This window comes from Dermacentor albipictus, chromosome 2 (assembly GCF_038994185.2).
Source record: "Dermacentor albipictus isolate Rhodes 1998 colony chromosome 2, USDA_Dalb.pri_finalv2, whole genome shotgun sequence".
In the NCBI taxonomy this organism is placed as follows: Eukaryota; Metazoa; Arthropoda; class Arachnida; order Ixodida; family Ixodidae; genus Dermacentor; species Dermacentor albipictus.
Genome location: NC_091822.1, coordinates 185915976 through 185933713, shown reverse-complemented (window position 1 = coordinate 185933713; position 17738 = coordinate 185915976). Strand labels below are relative to the sequence as shown.

Below are 17738 nucleotides of genomic sequence, written 5' to 3'. Positions count from 1 at the left end.
TCTGCCTGGAAGAGCCGTCAGCGCGTTTCGTCCAATCGGAGGCGAGCGCAGCTGTTGCGGCCTGAAAACAGCGGGTGGCTGGGGGGAGTGTGTGCGCGCGCGATAATAGCCCCTCAGATGGCGAGTAGGAGGATAAAATAAGCGCCCTGCTCCAAAGGAGAAGACAGCAACAAAAAATAAAGCTGACGTCGTTTCGCTCGCCCGCTCGCTCGCTGTTCCAGCCTTCTCTGTAGCCGACGTGCCTTTCCCTGTGCACTGCGGCTTCTGCAGGCTTGCGTGTGCTTTCTTTATTTTCTTGCCTGTCTCTTTCCCCTCCACCAGTGCTCCTCGGCGTTCTTTTCAACCTCTACCAGGGCCTGTTCCTCCTCCTCCCAACTCCGCTCTTGTGCGGGCTTCGTTCCTCCCAGGGCTTATTCTAGGGGGGCGCGCGCGCGCTCTTTATGCGTGTGTTCTGGTTTTACTGGACTTTTTTTTTTCTCCTGTTTTGCTTCTCGTGTCGCTTTGTGCGGCGCGCACTTGCCGGGCCCTGCTGGCTGGCTGGCTCGCTGTTGCTCTGGTTGCGCTGCAGGGAGAATCTCTCTCTCCCTCTTCTTTTTTTTTTTCGTCGCCGTCTTGCGCTGGAGCAGCAGCAGCGGTCGTGTAGCTCTCTGCCTCGCTCGCTGACGCAGCGGCGCAATTTGGACCGGCGGCGTGTTTCTTTCGGAGCCCCCACCCGGCTGACGCGACTTCAGAATGACGACGCTTTCGTGGTCTCTTTCTTTTGCCTTCTTTCGTTCCCTCCGAGCTCATCTCTTGCGCCCGCTGTGTGTGGGAACCCGCACGAGCGAGAGAGAACGGCGAATGAAAGAAAAGGGATGGGGTGCGATTTTGCGAGATAATTACGACCCGTCCGAAACTAGTGCGAACGTAATTGCGCCCCTCCGCGCAGCCAGCCAGCGCCAACGGCTTTAGCTGGCCGGTCGGCTACGACTGGCGCTGTTCTGCGGCGGCACTACCCCATCCGGGGCCTGCGGCAAGCGCTCTCTTCTGGAGTTGTTGGGGTGCGGCATGTTTGAATTTTAGTTTTCGGCTGCTGCTGAACTTCTGGCGAGCTGCTGCCCTGAATACAACTACTGAAGGCGCTACGTGACTGTTAGCAAATGAAGGGATTCGTTTGCCAAGCGCGGCTGAACGAACGACGGGAGTGCGTATTCCGTCGGCGGCTGTCCGTGTGCGGCCTGCTAGAATGAGTGGCGCGGACGGATAAAACGTCTTCGAAAGCGTTGACGCTGAGTGACATGTAGTCAAAAATTCTGATGTGCGAGCGTTCCTCTCTCTCTTGCCTACTCCCTCTTCATTGCGCATGTACTCAGTAGTAGGGAGGAAACAGCGCTCGAAAATTTGCGACCGACGCTTGTTTCATGAGAGGTGCCTTAGGTGGCCGATTTATGAGAATCATCGGATGGCTTGCGTCGGCTTGCTATGTCTTCTCCGCGTGTTTACGTTTTATCGATTTCGTTGTGACGTCGTTTTGAGCGCTTCACACACACTTTCTGGAATGTCGTAGTAGCATTAGAGACGTCAAGTAACCACCAGTCATGCGTGAGGAACTCTGAAACGCGTGAATGTCGCTCGGTAGTATGTAGTCATGTCGAGGCAGGAGAATCACAACCACCGCATGACTGACTGACTGAATAAACTTTATTGAAACCAGCAAGAGATGGTGGCTGGGCCTAGGCCTCCCACGTGGGGACGTCGAGGTGTTGCCTCTTCGCCGCCTCGCAGGCCTGCTGGGTCGCCCAGAGTTGTTCGTCAAGGTTGGGGCTACGCAGGGCAGCGTGCCACCTCGACGAGAGGGTCGTGGGGTTAGTGTCGGGGTATTGGTGTGTACAGTCCCAAAGCATGTGTGGAAGTGTGGCTGGCTGTGTCTTGCAGATATGGCACGTGGGATTGGGGTAAATGTCTGGGTAGATCTTGTTATAAAGCTGTAACGAGGGGTAAGTATTGGTTTGTAGCAGGCGGAAAGTTGTAGCCTGCGCTCGGGATAGTTTGTTGTGTGGGCCGGGGAAGGTTCTACGCTCTAAGTAGAAGGACTTCACAAGATCATTGTAGCGTGTCAGGCGATCCCTACCGGTGGGGGCAGCCTCCCCTTCTCCCGCGCGGTTTACTAGGCCTCGCGCCAGGGAGTGGGTAACCTCGTTGAGGTTGGGGAGGTGCGGGTGGACGGTGCCTACATGAGCCGGGAACCAGACGAGTGTAACCTGATGGTCGGTTGAGCGGGGCGTTTGTTGCAAGATGCGCAAGGCTTGGTGTGAAATACGGCCGTTGATATAGTTGATAACGGCGGAGCGGGAGTCAGAGACGATGGTATGGCATGTTGGGTCTAGTGTGGCTAGCGCGATGGCCACTTCTTCAGCTTCCTCAGCGTGTGCGGTTACTAGGCTGATAGCATGGTGGAGAGAGCCTTCACGCGTGGTGACGGCTGCAAAGCGGGTACCGTGGGGATATTCGGCGGCGTCGACGAAACTCACACCGTCGTGGCGAGTAAGGGATTTGGTGAGAACCGTGGCACGTGCTGTGCGACGTGCGTGGTTGTATTCGGGGTGCATGTTTCTGGGGATAGGATCGGCGTGAATCCAAGCTCGTATGGTGGAGGGGATCTGGTGCTTATGGCCGCGTTGATGGTGGTAGGTGATGCCGTGCGAGGTAAGGATATGGCGACCCGTCGCTGTGAGAGTGAGTCTCTCCAGCTGAGAGCGACGTTGGGCCTCGATGAGCTCGTCCAGTGTGTTATGGACGCCTAGTTGAAGGAGGAGCTCAGTGCTGGTGCAACCGGGGAGGCCGAGGGCTTGTTTATAGACTCCGCGTAGGAGGATGTTGAGCTTGGTTTGTTCAGCCTTGTACCAGTTTAGATACGCAGCAACGTAGGTGATGTGGCAAATTACGAATGACTGGATTAATCGGAGCAGATTCTCCTCTTTCATACCCCCACGGCGGTTGGAGACCCGCTTCAAAAGTCTCATGGTGTTAGCTGTGTTCATCTTGATTTTGGCAAGGGCCATGCCATTCGCTCCGTTCTCCTCTATGAGCAAGCCGAGCACACGGATATTGGTGACGAGGGGTATGGGGCTGCCATCCGTGAGATGAAGCGCAATGTCTTCGTAATGGCGTTTAGCGGTGCAGCATTTTGGACGGCGGCCACGGAGAGTAGGCCTGTAGAGAAGGAGTTCGGACTTCGCAGGGGAGCAGCGAAGCCCCGTGCCTTGGATATAGGTCTCGACTGTTTCAATGGCGGATTGTAGTGCCGTTTCTATTTCGCCATCACTGCCTTTGTGGGCCCAGATGGTTATATCATCAGCGTATATGGTGTGGGTGACACCGTCCACTTGCTGCAACTCCTTGGCAAGACCGATCATGACAAGATTAAAAAGCATTGGGGAGATAACGGAGCCCTGGGGGGTTCCCGCGCTGCCCAAAGTCTGGGCGTCGGAGCGGAGATCCCCCACCGAAAGGAAGGCCGTGCGATTAGAGAGGAAGTCTCTGACGTAATTATAAGCTCGCGCACCGATATTAAGGCGTGAGATGCGGTCAAGAATGGTGGAATGGGCTATGCTGTCAAATGCTTTTTCGAGGTCGAGGCCGAGTATAGCTTTAGTAGTACGTGTTCTATCTTCTAGTATATGGTGCTTAAGTTGTAGCATGACGTCTTGGGTCGACAGGTGGGCCCGGAAGCCAATGACAGAGTGAGGATACGCTGCAGTGTCTTCCAGATGGGTGTTAATTCGCGTGAGGAAGGCATGCTCCATAACCTTTCCCACACATGAGGTTAGTGAGATGGGGCGAAGATGATCGAGGCTAGAAGGTTTGCCAGGTTTGGGAATAAGGATGACCTTTGCTGTTTTCCAAGCCGGCGGAATGGCACCATTACGCCAGCAGTCATTGATATAGTCTGTCAGGTGGGTGATGGAGGCATCATCCAGATTACGGAGGGCTTTGTTAGTGACCCCATCGGGCCCAGGGGCAGAACGGCTATTTAATTTATGCAGGGCGGCTTGGATCTCAGCGACACTAAAGTCTTCGTCCAGTGGGGGGTTGGGGGCCCCGGTGTAGGAGCCGTGAGATTGCACTGGGCCCACTGGGAGATACTTGTTGGTGAGGTAGTCTAAGACTTGGGCGCGGCCCTGTTTCTTCCTTTCTGTATAGAGAAGTTTAGTGAGGCGATCTTGTTGGGAAGAGCGGGTGGCTTGACTATCGAGGAGGTGTTTGAGAAGCTTCCAAGAAGAGGGACAATGGATCTGTCCGTCAGCAGTATTGCACAGTTCAGTCCACTGCTGACGGCTCAGAGTGAGGCAATGGACTTCGATTTCCTTATTGAGGAGGGCTATTTTAGTGCGGAGGCGCCTGTTGAGACGTTGCCCCTTCCAGCGGGATAGGATGGATGTTTTAGCCGCGAGGAGATGGGCCAGTCTACTGTCCATGCGCTCGACGGGGGCATCGGTGGTAACGGTGTGCGTGGCTCCATTGGTATCGGAGTGGAGATTTCGGGTCCATGCATCAATGTCCGCTATGCGTTCCGCGTGCTGGTCAGCGGAACGATGCTTGCGAAATGCATCCCAGTCAACCCAAGTGAACTCACGGGGTTTGGCAGTAACTGCAGCTATCCGAGGGATAAGTATGGCAATGATGGAATGGTCACTACCGAGATCATGTTGTGTGTTGCTCCATTGAGCATTGTTGACGTTCTTGGTAAATGTCAGGTCGGGGGTCGTGTCGCGGGAAGTGGAGCTACCGAGGCGTGTGGGGAACGTGGGGTCTGTAATGAAAGTGAGGCCGAGGTCTTGGGAGTCTTTCCAGAGGTTTTGAGCCGCCGTCGTCGAGTAGCCATATCCCCATACCGTGTGGGGGAGATTGAAGTCTCCACCGATAACGAGGGGGTTGGTGCCAGCTACGTTAAGGGCCTTCTTGAAGAGGGTGAGAAAACGGCTTCGAACTTTGGCAGAGGGATGGCTGTACACGTTAAGGAGAAAAATACTTTCCTTACGTCTCTTGGTGGGGATAAGTTCAACGAGAAGGTGTTCGATGTTTCGGTCGTGGAGATTGTGTTCGATGGCGGTGATTCTCTTGTGGACGAAAGTGCAGAGGCGGCGAGAAGCATCTGGCGGGATGAAAGGTTGGTAACCTGGGAGGGTGACCGAATCGATATGGGTTTCCTGAATCATGATGACGTCCGGTTGCCGGGTGAGGGTACGAAGGTGTTGACGGATGACTGGCTGTTTGCGGAGATAGCCTCGGCAGTTCCACTGCCAGATAAGTGTATCTCTGTTAGTGTGGGCCATGATGGGGATTGGGGGATGCCGTCAGGGGCAGTGCTGGGGTTTGGAGGGTAGGAGGAGCGGGCGTGGGGAGAGTTTGTTGGTGGGTTTCAATGTTTGTGACGCGCTGTGCCAGTGCGAGAACGGCGTGTTGCATGGATTCGACTGCGTTCTGGAGTGTGGTCATCGCGCTTTGAAGTGAGACTAGCATGTCTTTAACCTCTGAGCGCACTTGGCCCGTGGCTCCCTCTTGGAGGGCCCGCTTTTTGGGGGCTGGTGTCAATGGAGCGTCGTGGCTAGAGGAGTGGGGCGCTTCGGCGGGTGGTGTAGGGGCGGGTGTCTTGGATTGTTTAAGATCGCGAACCTCTTGCGAGAGCTTGTGAATTAGGTCGCGCATAATGGCATTTTCTTTTTTGAGGTGAGCTATTTCTGCGTTATCATTGATGTTCGTGGACTGTGGAGAAGATGTGTTGCGACCCTCTCGCGAGGCGCCCTTAAGGGCTTCTGCGAAGCTCACCTTGTTAATAGGAGACTTGGCGGGTGGGGTAGAGGTAGATCTGGATCGGGAACGGCGCTGTCTCGAACGTGAAGGGGTCCGGGAACAATGTTGCCTCGAGCGTGATGGAGTCCGGGATCTGGAGCGGGGCTTGGAGTTCAAGGGCGGGAAGTCGCTTTCTTGAAGGGTGGCTTGCATTGCAGCTCGGCGTTCCCCAATGCGCTTGCGAATAACGTATGGTGTCTTGTAGCGAGCCGTACACGATTTGTCCGCTGTAAGATGAGGGCCGCCGCACAGTGAGCATTTCGGGTTACACGTGTGATCGGGAGGTGGGTTGCGGACTCCACAACCTCTGCAGATCTTGTTATTTGGAAAAGGACAGACATCCATGCGGTGTCCGAGGCGGCCGCATTGGTAGCAAATTTCTATTTGCTTGCGGAATAATGAGCATGGGATTAAGGTAGCTCCGTAACAGACCAGATATGGCACGTCGGGGCCACTGAAGGCGATAACAACGGTGGTTGTCGTTCCAATGCGTTTTGCGGCTAGTGCGAGGGGGTTGCGGGTATTGACGATATTGGCGTTGACTTGCTGTGGGGTATCGGAGAGGGGGATTCCGCGGATGACTCCCTTCGTGGTGTCCTCGGCGGCCGTCTCATACGCGTTAACATCGTGCGTGACCCCATTGACTTGAATAGATTTTATGCAGACATACCGGTCGGCGTTCTGCAGACTTGGTGTACAGACAACGATAATATTTTGTTGGGTGTTGGGGCACACCGTGTCTTGTATAATATCTGCTGGGCTGAGCTGTGCGGCTTGGAGAACGGCTGTAGTCACGGTAGGACTACCAATTTTGGCGATGTTGAGGGCTCCCTTGGGGCGAATGATGATCTTGATCTGGTTGGAAGGTAGCGGAGGCATGCGTCCAGCCTTTAGAACTTGTGCCTTGACTGGTGGCCTGGTCTTGGAACGAGAACGAGTGCTTGAGGTTTGGGTAGAGTCATTCTGGGGTGAAGAGCCGTCCCTCAGCTTCGCCGGTTGGCGAAGGCGAGTTGTTCGCCAGCCCGTCTCGGCGGCCACTTCGAGCTCCATGCTCGTTGCTGGGGCAGAGAAACTTGATCGGCGGTGCGGAGCTCGCTCGAGTGCGCGCCGCGCATCCGGTGCGCCCGGCGAGCACGCGCGGCGGCGGCGTGGGCGATTCACAAAAACGTTCGCAGCACAGGAAAATGTCCGTAGCACAGGGAAATGGAGTGTCCCACCTGAAAATGAGGCGTCTACGGAGACCTGGTATCTTCACGGATCGACTGGTGTAAAAATTAGGCCACAATTCGCAAGAAAATGCTGCAAAATCATTTCACGAACACGGAGCCGACGCGAGCACGTCCACACTCCTCGGCGATCGCAGCGCCTCTCTCAACCACCGCATGAAGCCCACAAAAATTTAAGCCAGCGAAAGCTTAGCGGCAGCTAACTGTTCTTACTTTAATTGAAATGTGGAAATGATGCGGACAAGGGACGAAGAGACGAATTCATCCACATCTTTCGCGTCGCGTATGGTCTCGGACAATCTTGGCATTCCTCGGTGAAACATCCCGAGTAGCTCAATTTCCGCACCCATATGCGCGTGCGGCTATGCGGCTCCGATTAATGATCGCGAACAGTCAACTGAGGGAAAGCAAACGCAACGAAGGAGGTATAGAAAGCGGTGATGTTTCATACCCGGCAATACGTACATCCTGAAACCATATAAACTGCAGTCCGTGCTTTTGTGTAGGACAACCTCAACTAGCAGGCGTTATACAGTTACGGGGTCGCACCCGCCAAGCCGAGAAATTGTTGCGTCCGTGTTCCCGAAAGTTGTTTGATCGTTCTCATTTTGAGGAACACAAGATTAAGAACGGGAACCCGCTGTCATGCGCCTTCAAGCGGCGCTGCTTCAGTTTGGTCCCCTATAGTTGTCGGTAAAACACGAACTCCAGTACACCGTCGAATGCTGCTTCACCGATCCTCTCTGCTGTCGTGGCCTGTCATGAAAACGCGAGTCAAGTGTCCGGTGTCGTGTGGCAGCATATGGATGCGCGAATTCGCCCTAATGAAACGCGGTTGTTTGTTCCTTGCTCGACGGGGTCTTTCAGGGATGCCGCACACTCACCGTGCCTATCGTATTACGTGCCCCATCCGCGGAGCTTCCGCAGATTCGACGTTGGTATTGGCGTGTAATAGTGCACCACCGGAGGATTCGATCGTGCTTCACCGGAAGCAATTCCCGTTGCCCCCATCGGCATCTCGTTACACGGGCACTCCGTTCTGCGCAAGTTCCATCAGCCCCTCGCATCCTTCGGGTCGTCGTCGTCTTCTCTCGGAAGGAGGAAAAAGCATCAAGACTGAAAGGTGGAGGGGGGGGAGGGAGATATTTCTTTCCCGACAGGCGCTTTTTTTTCTGTTCGTATTTTCGTTAGCTCGAGCTTTGTTTCGAGTTTCTTTCTACTTTGCTTTCTCCCTTTCTCGCGTTCCTCTTCACGCCAGGATGACTGCGTGCTGCAGCGGCCTCACAACTAGCGGCGCGTGCGCAGCAGCTTTCTTTTCCTGGTGACGTAAAGTCGTCGAGCAATGCGGATGTTTTCATCGCCGCGCCAATGCCTCGGCACGGGAGGGGGGGGGGGGGGGTCTCTATCCCTGAGTGAGCCCCCCGCTGCGCGCTGCTGACGGTACAGAGACACAGGTCCCCCCACCCCCCTCTCCACACACAAAAACACACTCTTCGCCCAATTAAACCTTTGTGTGGTACTCCCACAGTGCAGTGGCACGAAGATTCCGCTTAATGTTTCGTTGGCTGTTGTCTTCCTTTTTCCCGCTCTCACGCCACTGCCTTACCCAGGCTTCGAATCACACCGCCACCCGTTCGTTATGTCCGTTCCTACGGCAGTGTACACCCCGTATACTACGCATGGCGTGCAGCCCGTTCGGTTCGCAGCGTTGTTGTTGGCCTGTTCGCCGCTGCTGTTCGGTCCATTCCGGGGGGAAAATGCCAGGCCCGTTCATTACGGCGCGGTTCCCTTCGCTTTCCTGGCAAGCCCGGTGGTAAACTGCACGCGCGCTCGAGGCGCGGTTGCTACGCGGTTATGGTCCGGGAGAGAGAGAGAGAGAGAGAGAGAGAAAAAAAAAAAACGCCGGAACACGGGTAAACAGAGGAAGGAAACGAGCTCTCTCTCGTCCCATTGTGCAGGGTGTGCTTATGTGTAGTAGCAGCTGCAACTAACACAACGGGACCACGCGCTAGAAATAAGGATGTCACCGCGCTCTTACGCAGTCTGTGCTCGACGCTAAGCGCTAGTCTGCGTAGCTCCACCTCCTTCTGAAGATTGTGCATTTTGTGCATCTTATCTGAGCCTTGCGAGGACCGCGATCCTCCCTCTTTGCTTCTCTTTGCTGAAACAGTCACGGCTTCCGACGCTAGGTTACGAAAGAAGCACGTTGTGTGCTTGCGACGTTGTGTGGGTATATACATATATAGGGCGAGCCACGGTGGTGGTGGTAGGGGGTGGGGGTGGGGGGGATGCACGGATGCTCTGCGAATTGTGTACCCGAGGGTGAATGCTGAATAAATAAGTTGTTTAGATGGATTGGAATGCTGTAGTGGGTCGTCCTCTTCAGCCCTTTTTCTTGTGGATGCCGCTCGTGCCGAGAGTCCGTGCCCTGCGCTAACGGTCGGTCCCAAACGCCGGCGACTAATAAACGGCTTTGCAAAATGAATGAATGACCTGTTTATCCACAATACTAGTACGATGGTTTTCTTTTTCTTTTCTTTCAGATAGGGGGTGAGGGGGGCGCTAATTAGTGTGTGAAAATGGATGGAAAGATGATAATCGCAGTCGTAACAGCAACAGAAGGTCTGACCTTGCTGGCGGATGTTCGCTAAGCACTCCCGTTTTTGTTTCACACGCATTCACACGTATGTGCACTTGTAGAGGGCCGCAGCGCACCCTTCCATCGGTAACACCGTAACAGAACTGACCATTCATATCGAGAGCTTATTTTTCGCTCGGTAATACTGGCTCGAAAGTCAATCACCACCTGTTGCTGTTTGTCACGCGTACGGCTGGTGCGTACGGAAGTGAAATAGTTCTTTCACGAGAAGTAGATGTCTGCTATACTGTGCAGGCCTCGCGCGTCGTTATAGTAGGGACAAAAAAAGTCGAAACGCGCGACAGCACTCCGGTGCGCTGCCTTATAGTCCCCTGTAGTGAGGCGTTTACTTTCTCGCATCCCCTTCGATGCCACGGCAAAGGTATTTGCTCCCTGGCGCTTATTTCCAGCCGACGTGTTCATCACTGAATCGCGCTTGTCTCCAAGCGCGAGTGACGTCTAACTAAAATCGCCGCCCTCCTTTCTTCTGCGCAGGTATGGTAAGGTGCAGAGCGTGAAGATCCGTCGCGATGCGGACGGCGTTTGCGCTACGGTGTCGTTCATCGACCTCCGGTCGGCGGCCAAGGCGCACGTGGCCGAGAACAAGCTGGACGATCGGCTACTCAAGACCGAGTACTACGAGCCGGCCGCGGCCACCCTCTTCTCGCACGACGACGGCGCGGCCGGCGCGTCGTCGTCGTCGGCCTCTGCGGCGGCCGCGTCCCGGGTCGCGCCGTCGGCTCTGGTCGCGCCCGGCGGCACCGTCGGAGTCGGCGGCGGCGGCTCGGCGCTCGTCGGACCCGGCTGCCCGCCGTCGGCGGCCGTCGCGCCTCCCGGCGCACCCTACGCCCCGCAGGGTCCCGCGAGGAACCCAAGGTTCGTATACCGCATTGCACGCCATCTTGGTCTTCTGCTGTTGTTGCCGTTGTCTTCTGGTACAGTCCTGTGCAGATGTGCGCGTGAACGGTGTGGTTTCGTTGCTCGATCGTCTGCTGGGGATATTGCCTTATGGTGTCAAGTCTGTACGCGGGTTGCGCGAACACAGTTGTCTTGTCGCTTTATTGTCCGTTGGGGGCGCTGTCTCCTGGTAAAAACGCCCGCTTGCGTACGGAGATGCACGTGATCGTCGCTTTATTTTTTTTTGTTATCTCGATGCTCGATCGTACGTTATTGTTTTCTGGTGTGGATCTTGAGGTCCACACAGAGACGGAAGCGAACACCGTTTCTATTACCTTGCTTGATCGCACCGTGCTACGGGTGTGTTTTGATCTTTTATCGTTCCTGTTGGTTTCCAAAATAGGTCGAGTACGAGCTTTTCTTTAGTACTATGGCACTGCTACTGACACTCGTTAAAAAAAAGCTCGAGATTGATTGACTCACCCATCTTTTTTTTTTCTTTTGTTTTTCTTATGGTGTAACTTTCGATAGAACATTTCCTTGCCAAATGCGTCGGCACGTAGTTCGGCGGCTCATTGAGAGTTGTGTGAGTGAGCGAGTACACATCTGGTACATATCTGGTACGTGCCTACACGAGGGACGTATGGATTTGTTGAGGATGGCAGCTTTAACAATACGACCCGCAAAGTCGGTGGTTTGCTCTGGAAACTCTTGTAAGCTGTCGCTATAATTTTATTTGTGCCAAAGTTTGGAGGCTTACTCTGACTTTGTGGCTAACAGGGACATCCAAAGGTAGCGTTCTTTTCGACGACGCCCGGGGAGGTATGGAAACCTATGCAGCCGTCCAGACGTGCCCTTATAATCCCCCCTCCCGTCTTAGCGCGCTAGGTTGATTAATGGAGTCTAATGCAACCCGTGCAGTTGTTGGCCTTGAACAGAGTGGTGTGGGACGGCGAAGGCACCTTGCGAACGTTTTTTACGGCAACATCGGCATCCTTGAAGCTGCTTGTCTGAAATAACTTTCGTTACACTTTTTTTTCCCTAACTTCCCAAGTTCATCCTCAGAACGCGACATTACAGTGGAATATGTGTTGCTCATCTGCGATGTTCGTTACTTCGCTGAGATTGCTGGTGAAAATGTATTTGTATACGACAGCCCTGTTGCAAGTATTGGGAATAATCACACAAAGCTGTCTGGTAGCCGCTCTCGTGTTTTCCGATAGTCCCTGCAGCTGATAGCGTCGGATGACGTCGTTAAACATTTATGACACAAGTTATTCGACAGTGTGAATTTAGCATACAAATACATATAGTGCCAAATTATACCTTTCTTCTGGCATTTATTAAAGTTGAGTTGATATCGCGTTGCCCTGACTGTAAACATCATAAGTGTTCCAGACTTCACAAGTGCAACCACCTTCGTTGCAAAACAGTTCTTTGCCTGAACATTTGTTGAAATGGGAGCCGAACGATGCTGTTCCTTTATTAGGGCAAACGCGGACACATAGTCGTGACCAGAATACATGCTTATCTTCCTGGAGAAACCCTAGACGCCTATTTTTTTGTATCCTGTATGGCAGGTTGGGATATCAGTTGGTGTTGTCAAAAAAGTCACGTGAAAGACGAACGGACGAGCGAGCGAGCCTGTGCATCTAGCGAAAAACAGCAGTGTCAGAAAGCTAAAATAGGGCAGCGTTCTGCCGAGAGATGAGGAGCGTAGTGTGTTGGTGTGTGCCTGTGTGTTTGGTGTTTCACCGGGGGCGACTGCCGAAGCGGTGGGGAAGGAGCCCAGCTGGCCGCTTCGGTCCAAGCCGAGGAGAGGATACCGAGGATACCCCCCCGGATACTGACAACGGCCAGCCGTGTGTCCCAAGAAGTGTGCTTTCCCGCAGTGCTCGACAGTCGGCCTCAACCCGAGGCCACAAGAAGCCGGTGTGACAGTGCCTTCGTCGACGACCGGATGGATTATCGCCGCCCCCTGTGGTGATGCCCATCCCTCGACATCCCTCAACCAACATTCCCCTCTCCCTCCCCCACCTCCTCCTCGCCCACACCCTTCCTGCAACCTCCATCGTCACTTCCGCTGAGGCGTCGTCACCCAGGATTACCCTCTTTGGTTTACCACACTTACCGGAGTTTCTTCTGAGTTTTTGCGTTTACTACACCGCCGTCCGAGCAGTGTGTCCCGCGCCGCGTGAATGTGATGCCTGGCCCGGATTAAATGTCGCCGCCATCTTCGACCCGCCCCGTGGATAGATGGACGTCGGCGACCCGGCGCGGCTTGTGGTGATATCCTTCGCCCCTTCCCCCCCACCCCACCCACACCTCTTCCTTCCTTAACATCACCTCACCGCGCGCGCGTGTGTGTGTGATCGTGACGCCCCAGTCATCGTGCCCGAAGACTGCACCCACCGTCTTCGAGTTTGTGGCTTCTCCGCCATGTGCTTGCCCCTTGGATCGCGCTGTTGGATGCTCCCCGTGCTTGTGCTCACTGTAGTCTTCTGAGTGTTTGCTTTGGTTTCTTTAGTTTTTCTCCCCCCCCCTCCCCCTTTTTTTTATCTCAAGAAAAAGCATAGCAGCTTTAGGGAAATCAGCTTGCTGGCTCGCCCGTTCGTTCGTTCATTGCGAAATGTGGATCACATGGTGCCCTATATGCATGCCTATTAACTGCTGTAGTGGCCCAGTTTGTTCGACTGCATAAGAACCAATTGGGGCGTCCCGAGAAAGTCAAGTGGCGCTATGCGCTCGGTTCTGTTTGCACATCGTGACCTTGTGCTTGCCGGCGTATTGGGGAGTCGTCTTCCCTAGGCATCAGTGATATGATTAGTGGGCAAACTAATTACTTCTCGAAGCTAACGTTAACACATTCATCGCTATGGCGTTCTTGCGTGAGCCAAGGCCGCCCGTGTACCGAAATACTCTGTGACGTTTCATTTATGGTATGCAAATTAGAAGCTTGCTGAAGGAAGCTAAATAGATAAGTTAGCGGAACCTTAACAAAATGATACGATGATACGCACATTTTTTTCTTCAAGGGCGCTTTTTGAGTGTTTCTTCTCTTTTTTTTTATTTCTGTGGTTGATCCAGCTTTGAGAATTCCGCCAGTGTGCTCGGGACCATAAAACATGCCGTAGTCCTTATGGCAGCTCGCCGCGGCACTCCTGCAGCATTTCATATGACGCGCGACCTTGGAGGAAACTCTGCAAAACTTGCTACGAACCCGCCGACATCTTAATTCCTTCTTTTCTTTTTTTCTTTTTCCATCAACGTGTGACCTTCTCAAAACTTGTACAACTAGCGGACCTGCCACAGCAGCCGCCACTGCCAAGACGACGCGTCGCCTTTGTCAGCGACGTCATTGTCAGCCCGTTGCTTTACGTGGCCCGCATATAGGAGCCGGCATGCCACGTGGCGCGGTTCTCCTTTGCGGGAGATGGCGAAATATGCATGGTATTAGAGGCCAATGTATGACCGGGATCGGGGGAGGGCTCGGGGGGAGTAGAAGGAAAGAGAAGGGTAGGCCAGCGGCTATGGGGCTTTCTTTGTATGGCGCCACTGATACGGGCCCGCAGGCGGCGTTATTTTTTTACGAGTTTTCTCAGCGTCTTTCTTCTTGCCCTCGACGTGATTTCGCTTCCTGCATACCGGCTTGACGTGCGTAGTATGCCGACTCCGCCTTTTACTTTTTTCGGGTGACGTAAACGGTGGCGCCGAAGGAGAGAGGCCGTCCTTATCGTGGCCAACATCTAGGTGCTTGAAAGCGTAGGAGCTATTGTCTTTTTCTTTCTTTAACTATTCGTTTTACTTCGTTTCGCGTTCCGAGAGAAAAAAGGAGGGGGGGGGGTATTTTCTGCAACACCCCTCCCTCCCTCCCCCGCCTATTTCACCAATTGCTGTCTGTGCTGACACAGAGTTTGCGGCAAACCTTGCGTACTCTTCATTTTGTAATTCTAGGTTAGGCCGAGAAAAAAAAAAAAAACGGAAGGCGTGGGACGTTGCCAATAAGGGGCGGTAATCGTATACGAGCTAGCGGTTTCGTGAAATCTTTGACTGCGAGCCGAATGCACAACGTCGCTCACAAATCCGTGTCGCCTCTTCCTTATCGATCACGGAACAGCCATGTTCGACGATGGCCTAGGTATTCATCTATATCGGCGCACTGCTTACACTATGTGCGTTCGCGCTTCGAAGCGCAGTTGGCGCAGTTACCGAGAGACGTTGATATTTGTGGATGTTCACTTCCACCGTGACGGCACGCAAACCGACGAACGTGATTGGCTGGCCCGTGCGTACCAAATTCTTTTTTAACTTACGCGGAGTTGCATGTTCTCAGCGACTATAGCGTCGCTCCTTTCTGTCCACTTTCTCTCCCTATTTCCCCACGAGACTCGTTAGGGCAAAAAACGAGGCTGGTTTTGGTCGCGTCGTGTTACAGCTGCACTTGGCAATACTTCGAAAGTAGTTAGCTAGGCGCAGCTATTTCAGTATGCAATCCGCAGCCCTGGTACCGAAGGCTTTGTGTGATTCGAGCCTTCATTTTCTCCAGGTGGTGATAAATGTATCGTTCTCACCCAACTGAATGTAACAGCCTCGGAACAATACTTCAGGAACCTCAGCTTACTTAATGTGGCTTTTTGGTGTCCATTTAACGCGGTGCATTTGCGTCCACTTGCCACCAATACAGCCATTGCTGCTCGCACACTGTCGATGTTATTTCACCGTGCGTGACGTCATTGAAGGCAAGCTTTGCTCGAACTTTCGAGCAGCTGACTGTGTCAATGCCTTGTAATCTCCACGTCGCCTAACCGAGGGATTTTACGGACTACGTGGTAAACAGGAAGATTATTATTAATAATATTATTATATTTTTGTAATCCCAAAATGTGCTACTCCTCAAATGGCTACGTGCTCAGCCAGCCAGTCTAGAGTGTAAGACGTTCCCGCAGAAATTACTGCAGCACTGCGTTTATTCCGCTACCGTGGCAGTGACGAGTAGTCCGTGGGTTTGTCTAACCTTCGTTGCACACTTGGCTTCAGCCGTTCTTGTGGCATTTTCTAGTACGCTTTTTCTTTCTAAATTTCAAAGAAATCGTATTTTTTAAAACGCGTGAGTACAGTAAGACTTTGCAAACAGTCATCTATATTGTTGAAAATGATCAATTTGCAAAGCCACAACGCTGTTCGAAGCCAGAAGGACGAATTTTACTTGAAGCTTGTGCAGTCCATGTATCGCCACAGTTTCCTCTAATTTTTGTAGGAGGGACTGATAATATTCTAGCGCTCGTGCCTCGCTGACCAGTCGATGATAGTTACCGGCGAGATGGTGGCGGTAATAGTAGCCCCCTGCTCTGCTCGTATGTCGACATGCGACGTCGAGCAGCTTGCGTGCTTCGTTTAATTGGGAGCAGCTAGTCGGAATTACAGCGGTTGTCGTACTCCTTCCTATCTTTGGGTCAGAACCAGGCGAGAAGCTGGCGTGACCCCTCCTCCCTCCCATTTCTCTCTCTCTCTCTCTCTCTCTCTCTCTCTCTCTCTCTCAAGCGAGCGCTTCCTGGTCCTCAGCCCGTTTATTAACAGCCCGCTCGCGTCCTGTGCCTCGCCTAATTACATTTTAACTGGGCAGCGCTGGTCTATCTTTGGTTGTACTACTTTTCCTTTTTTTTAACAATCTTTTGTGCGACACAGCCCAGCGTAGAGAAGAAATGGATCGCATAAAAACAAAACTCCCATGTAAGAGTGTCTGCATTTTGCCGTTCGGTTAGTTGTGTTACAAGAAAAGAAAGAAACACGTCCACCGTAAAACCCCATGTGCAGTTAGCCGCTGGGGTTCACCGACCGCGGTGGTTCAATGGCTGTCACGTTGTGCTGCTAATTACGAGGTCGCGGGCTCGATTCCCGGCCACGACGGCCGCCTTTCGATGGGGGCGGAATGCGAAAACACCCGGGTACTTGGATTTAGGTGCACTTTAAAGAACCCCCAAGTGGTACAAATTATCGGAATCCTCCTCTACGGCGTGCCTCATAATCAGATTGTGACTTTGACACGTAGAACCCCGTAATTTAATTTTGAATTAGCTATGGCGACGACGAAGACGCGACGCGGGCTGATGATATGTGCAGACGAAGAAGAGTAGTTATATCCTTTATCTCTTAACAATCGTTAGTTTTGGTGGGGAATGCATTTGTCTGAACCCGTTGACGTGTTTTATGGTGACCCACCAGCAGTGGCCAAAGTGTTGGGCGCATCTCTTCCGGTTGAATGGTCCAACTCTCTCAAATGAATGGAACGGAGGGTGGTATGTATAAGTGGAGAAAATATAGGATTCACACATTGGGTTCACACGTGCGGTAAAATGGATATGCGTCAAAGTTAAATTCATATTAGTTCACATAGTTGTGCCCGACAAGTGTATCGGACTTTCGGTAACCAGGTCATCGCATTAGTTTCAACGCAATTGCCTTGCCACGAAAAGTTCCGCTGGGGCGTATGCGGTTAGGCCGAGACCAGATCTTTCCAGTTGTCTTATTTGTGTTACCTTTCTTTGAAAGAGAGCGCTTAAAATGCAGTCGGCGTATATCGCGTGACCAGTTCGCTGTGCCGTCCTTGTCGTCTTCCTGGCCACCAGCGGTTAGGCGAGGAAAAAAAAAAAAAGAAATGAAACGCATCGTGAGCGGATTTTCAGAACTGAAAGGAGCAGAAGAGAAACACTGTCGGCGTGGTTCTGGTTTTTCCCGTTGTTTCATTGTGCGATGAAATTTCGTCGCCTACAGGCTCGTAGCCATGCAGAGCGCGCGTGCGAGTGTATGCGTCTCGCCAGTGTGCGTGACGCGTCTATTCTCATTTCTTTCTTGGTTGACCACCCTTTTTTCCATCTCATTATCTGCGTTTGTGCCGCAACCTTCGTGCTGCCCAATGCCCGGCGCGTCCAGAGAAAAAGAACAACCGCGTAGCGAGGTCGGCGCCAAATGTACGCCCGCACGCAAGCGAACCGTGTACACCGTCGCGCGCGCGTATCCACCCGTCGACACTGACAAACAAGTAAACAAAGCGGCAACTTCTTTTCTCCACTCCCACTGCATGCTTGCACTCTCGTCTGATTGCCTTGTTTTATAAACCTTACGCTAACGGCTGCAGGTTTACCGTG

General features: G+C 53.0%; 1 protein-coding gene across 3 annotated transcripts in view; it reads left to right on the top strand.

Annotated features, from left to right (window-relative positions):
• spen (split ends) overlaps window positions 1–17738 on the top strand; it is a 210956-nt gene that overhangs the window by 127851 nt on the left and 65367 nt on the right. For all 3 annotated transcript variants that reach the window (XM_065454018.2, XM_065454028.2, XM_065454036.1), the window contains exon 2: window positions 10192–10572. In XM_065454018.2, coding sequence (XP_065310090.1) covers window positions 10192–10572 — 381 coding nt within the window. The remainder of the gene's footprint in view (window positions 1–10191; window positions 10573–17738) is intronic.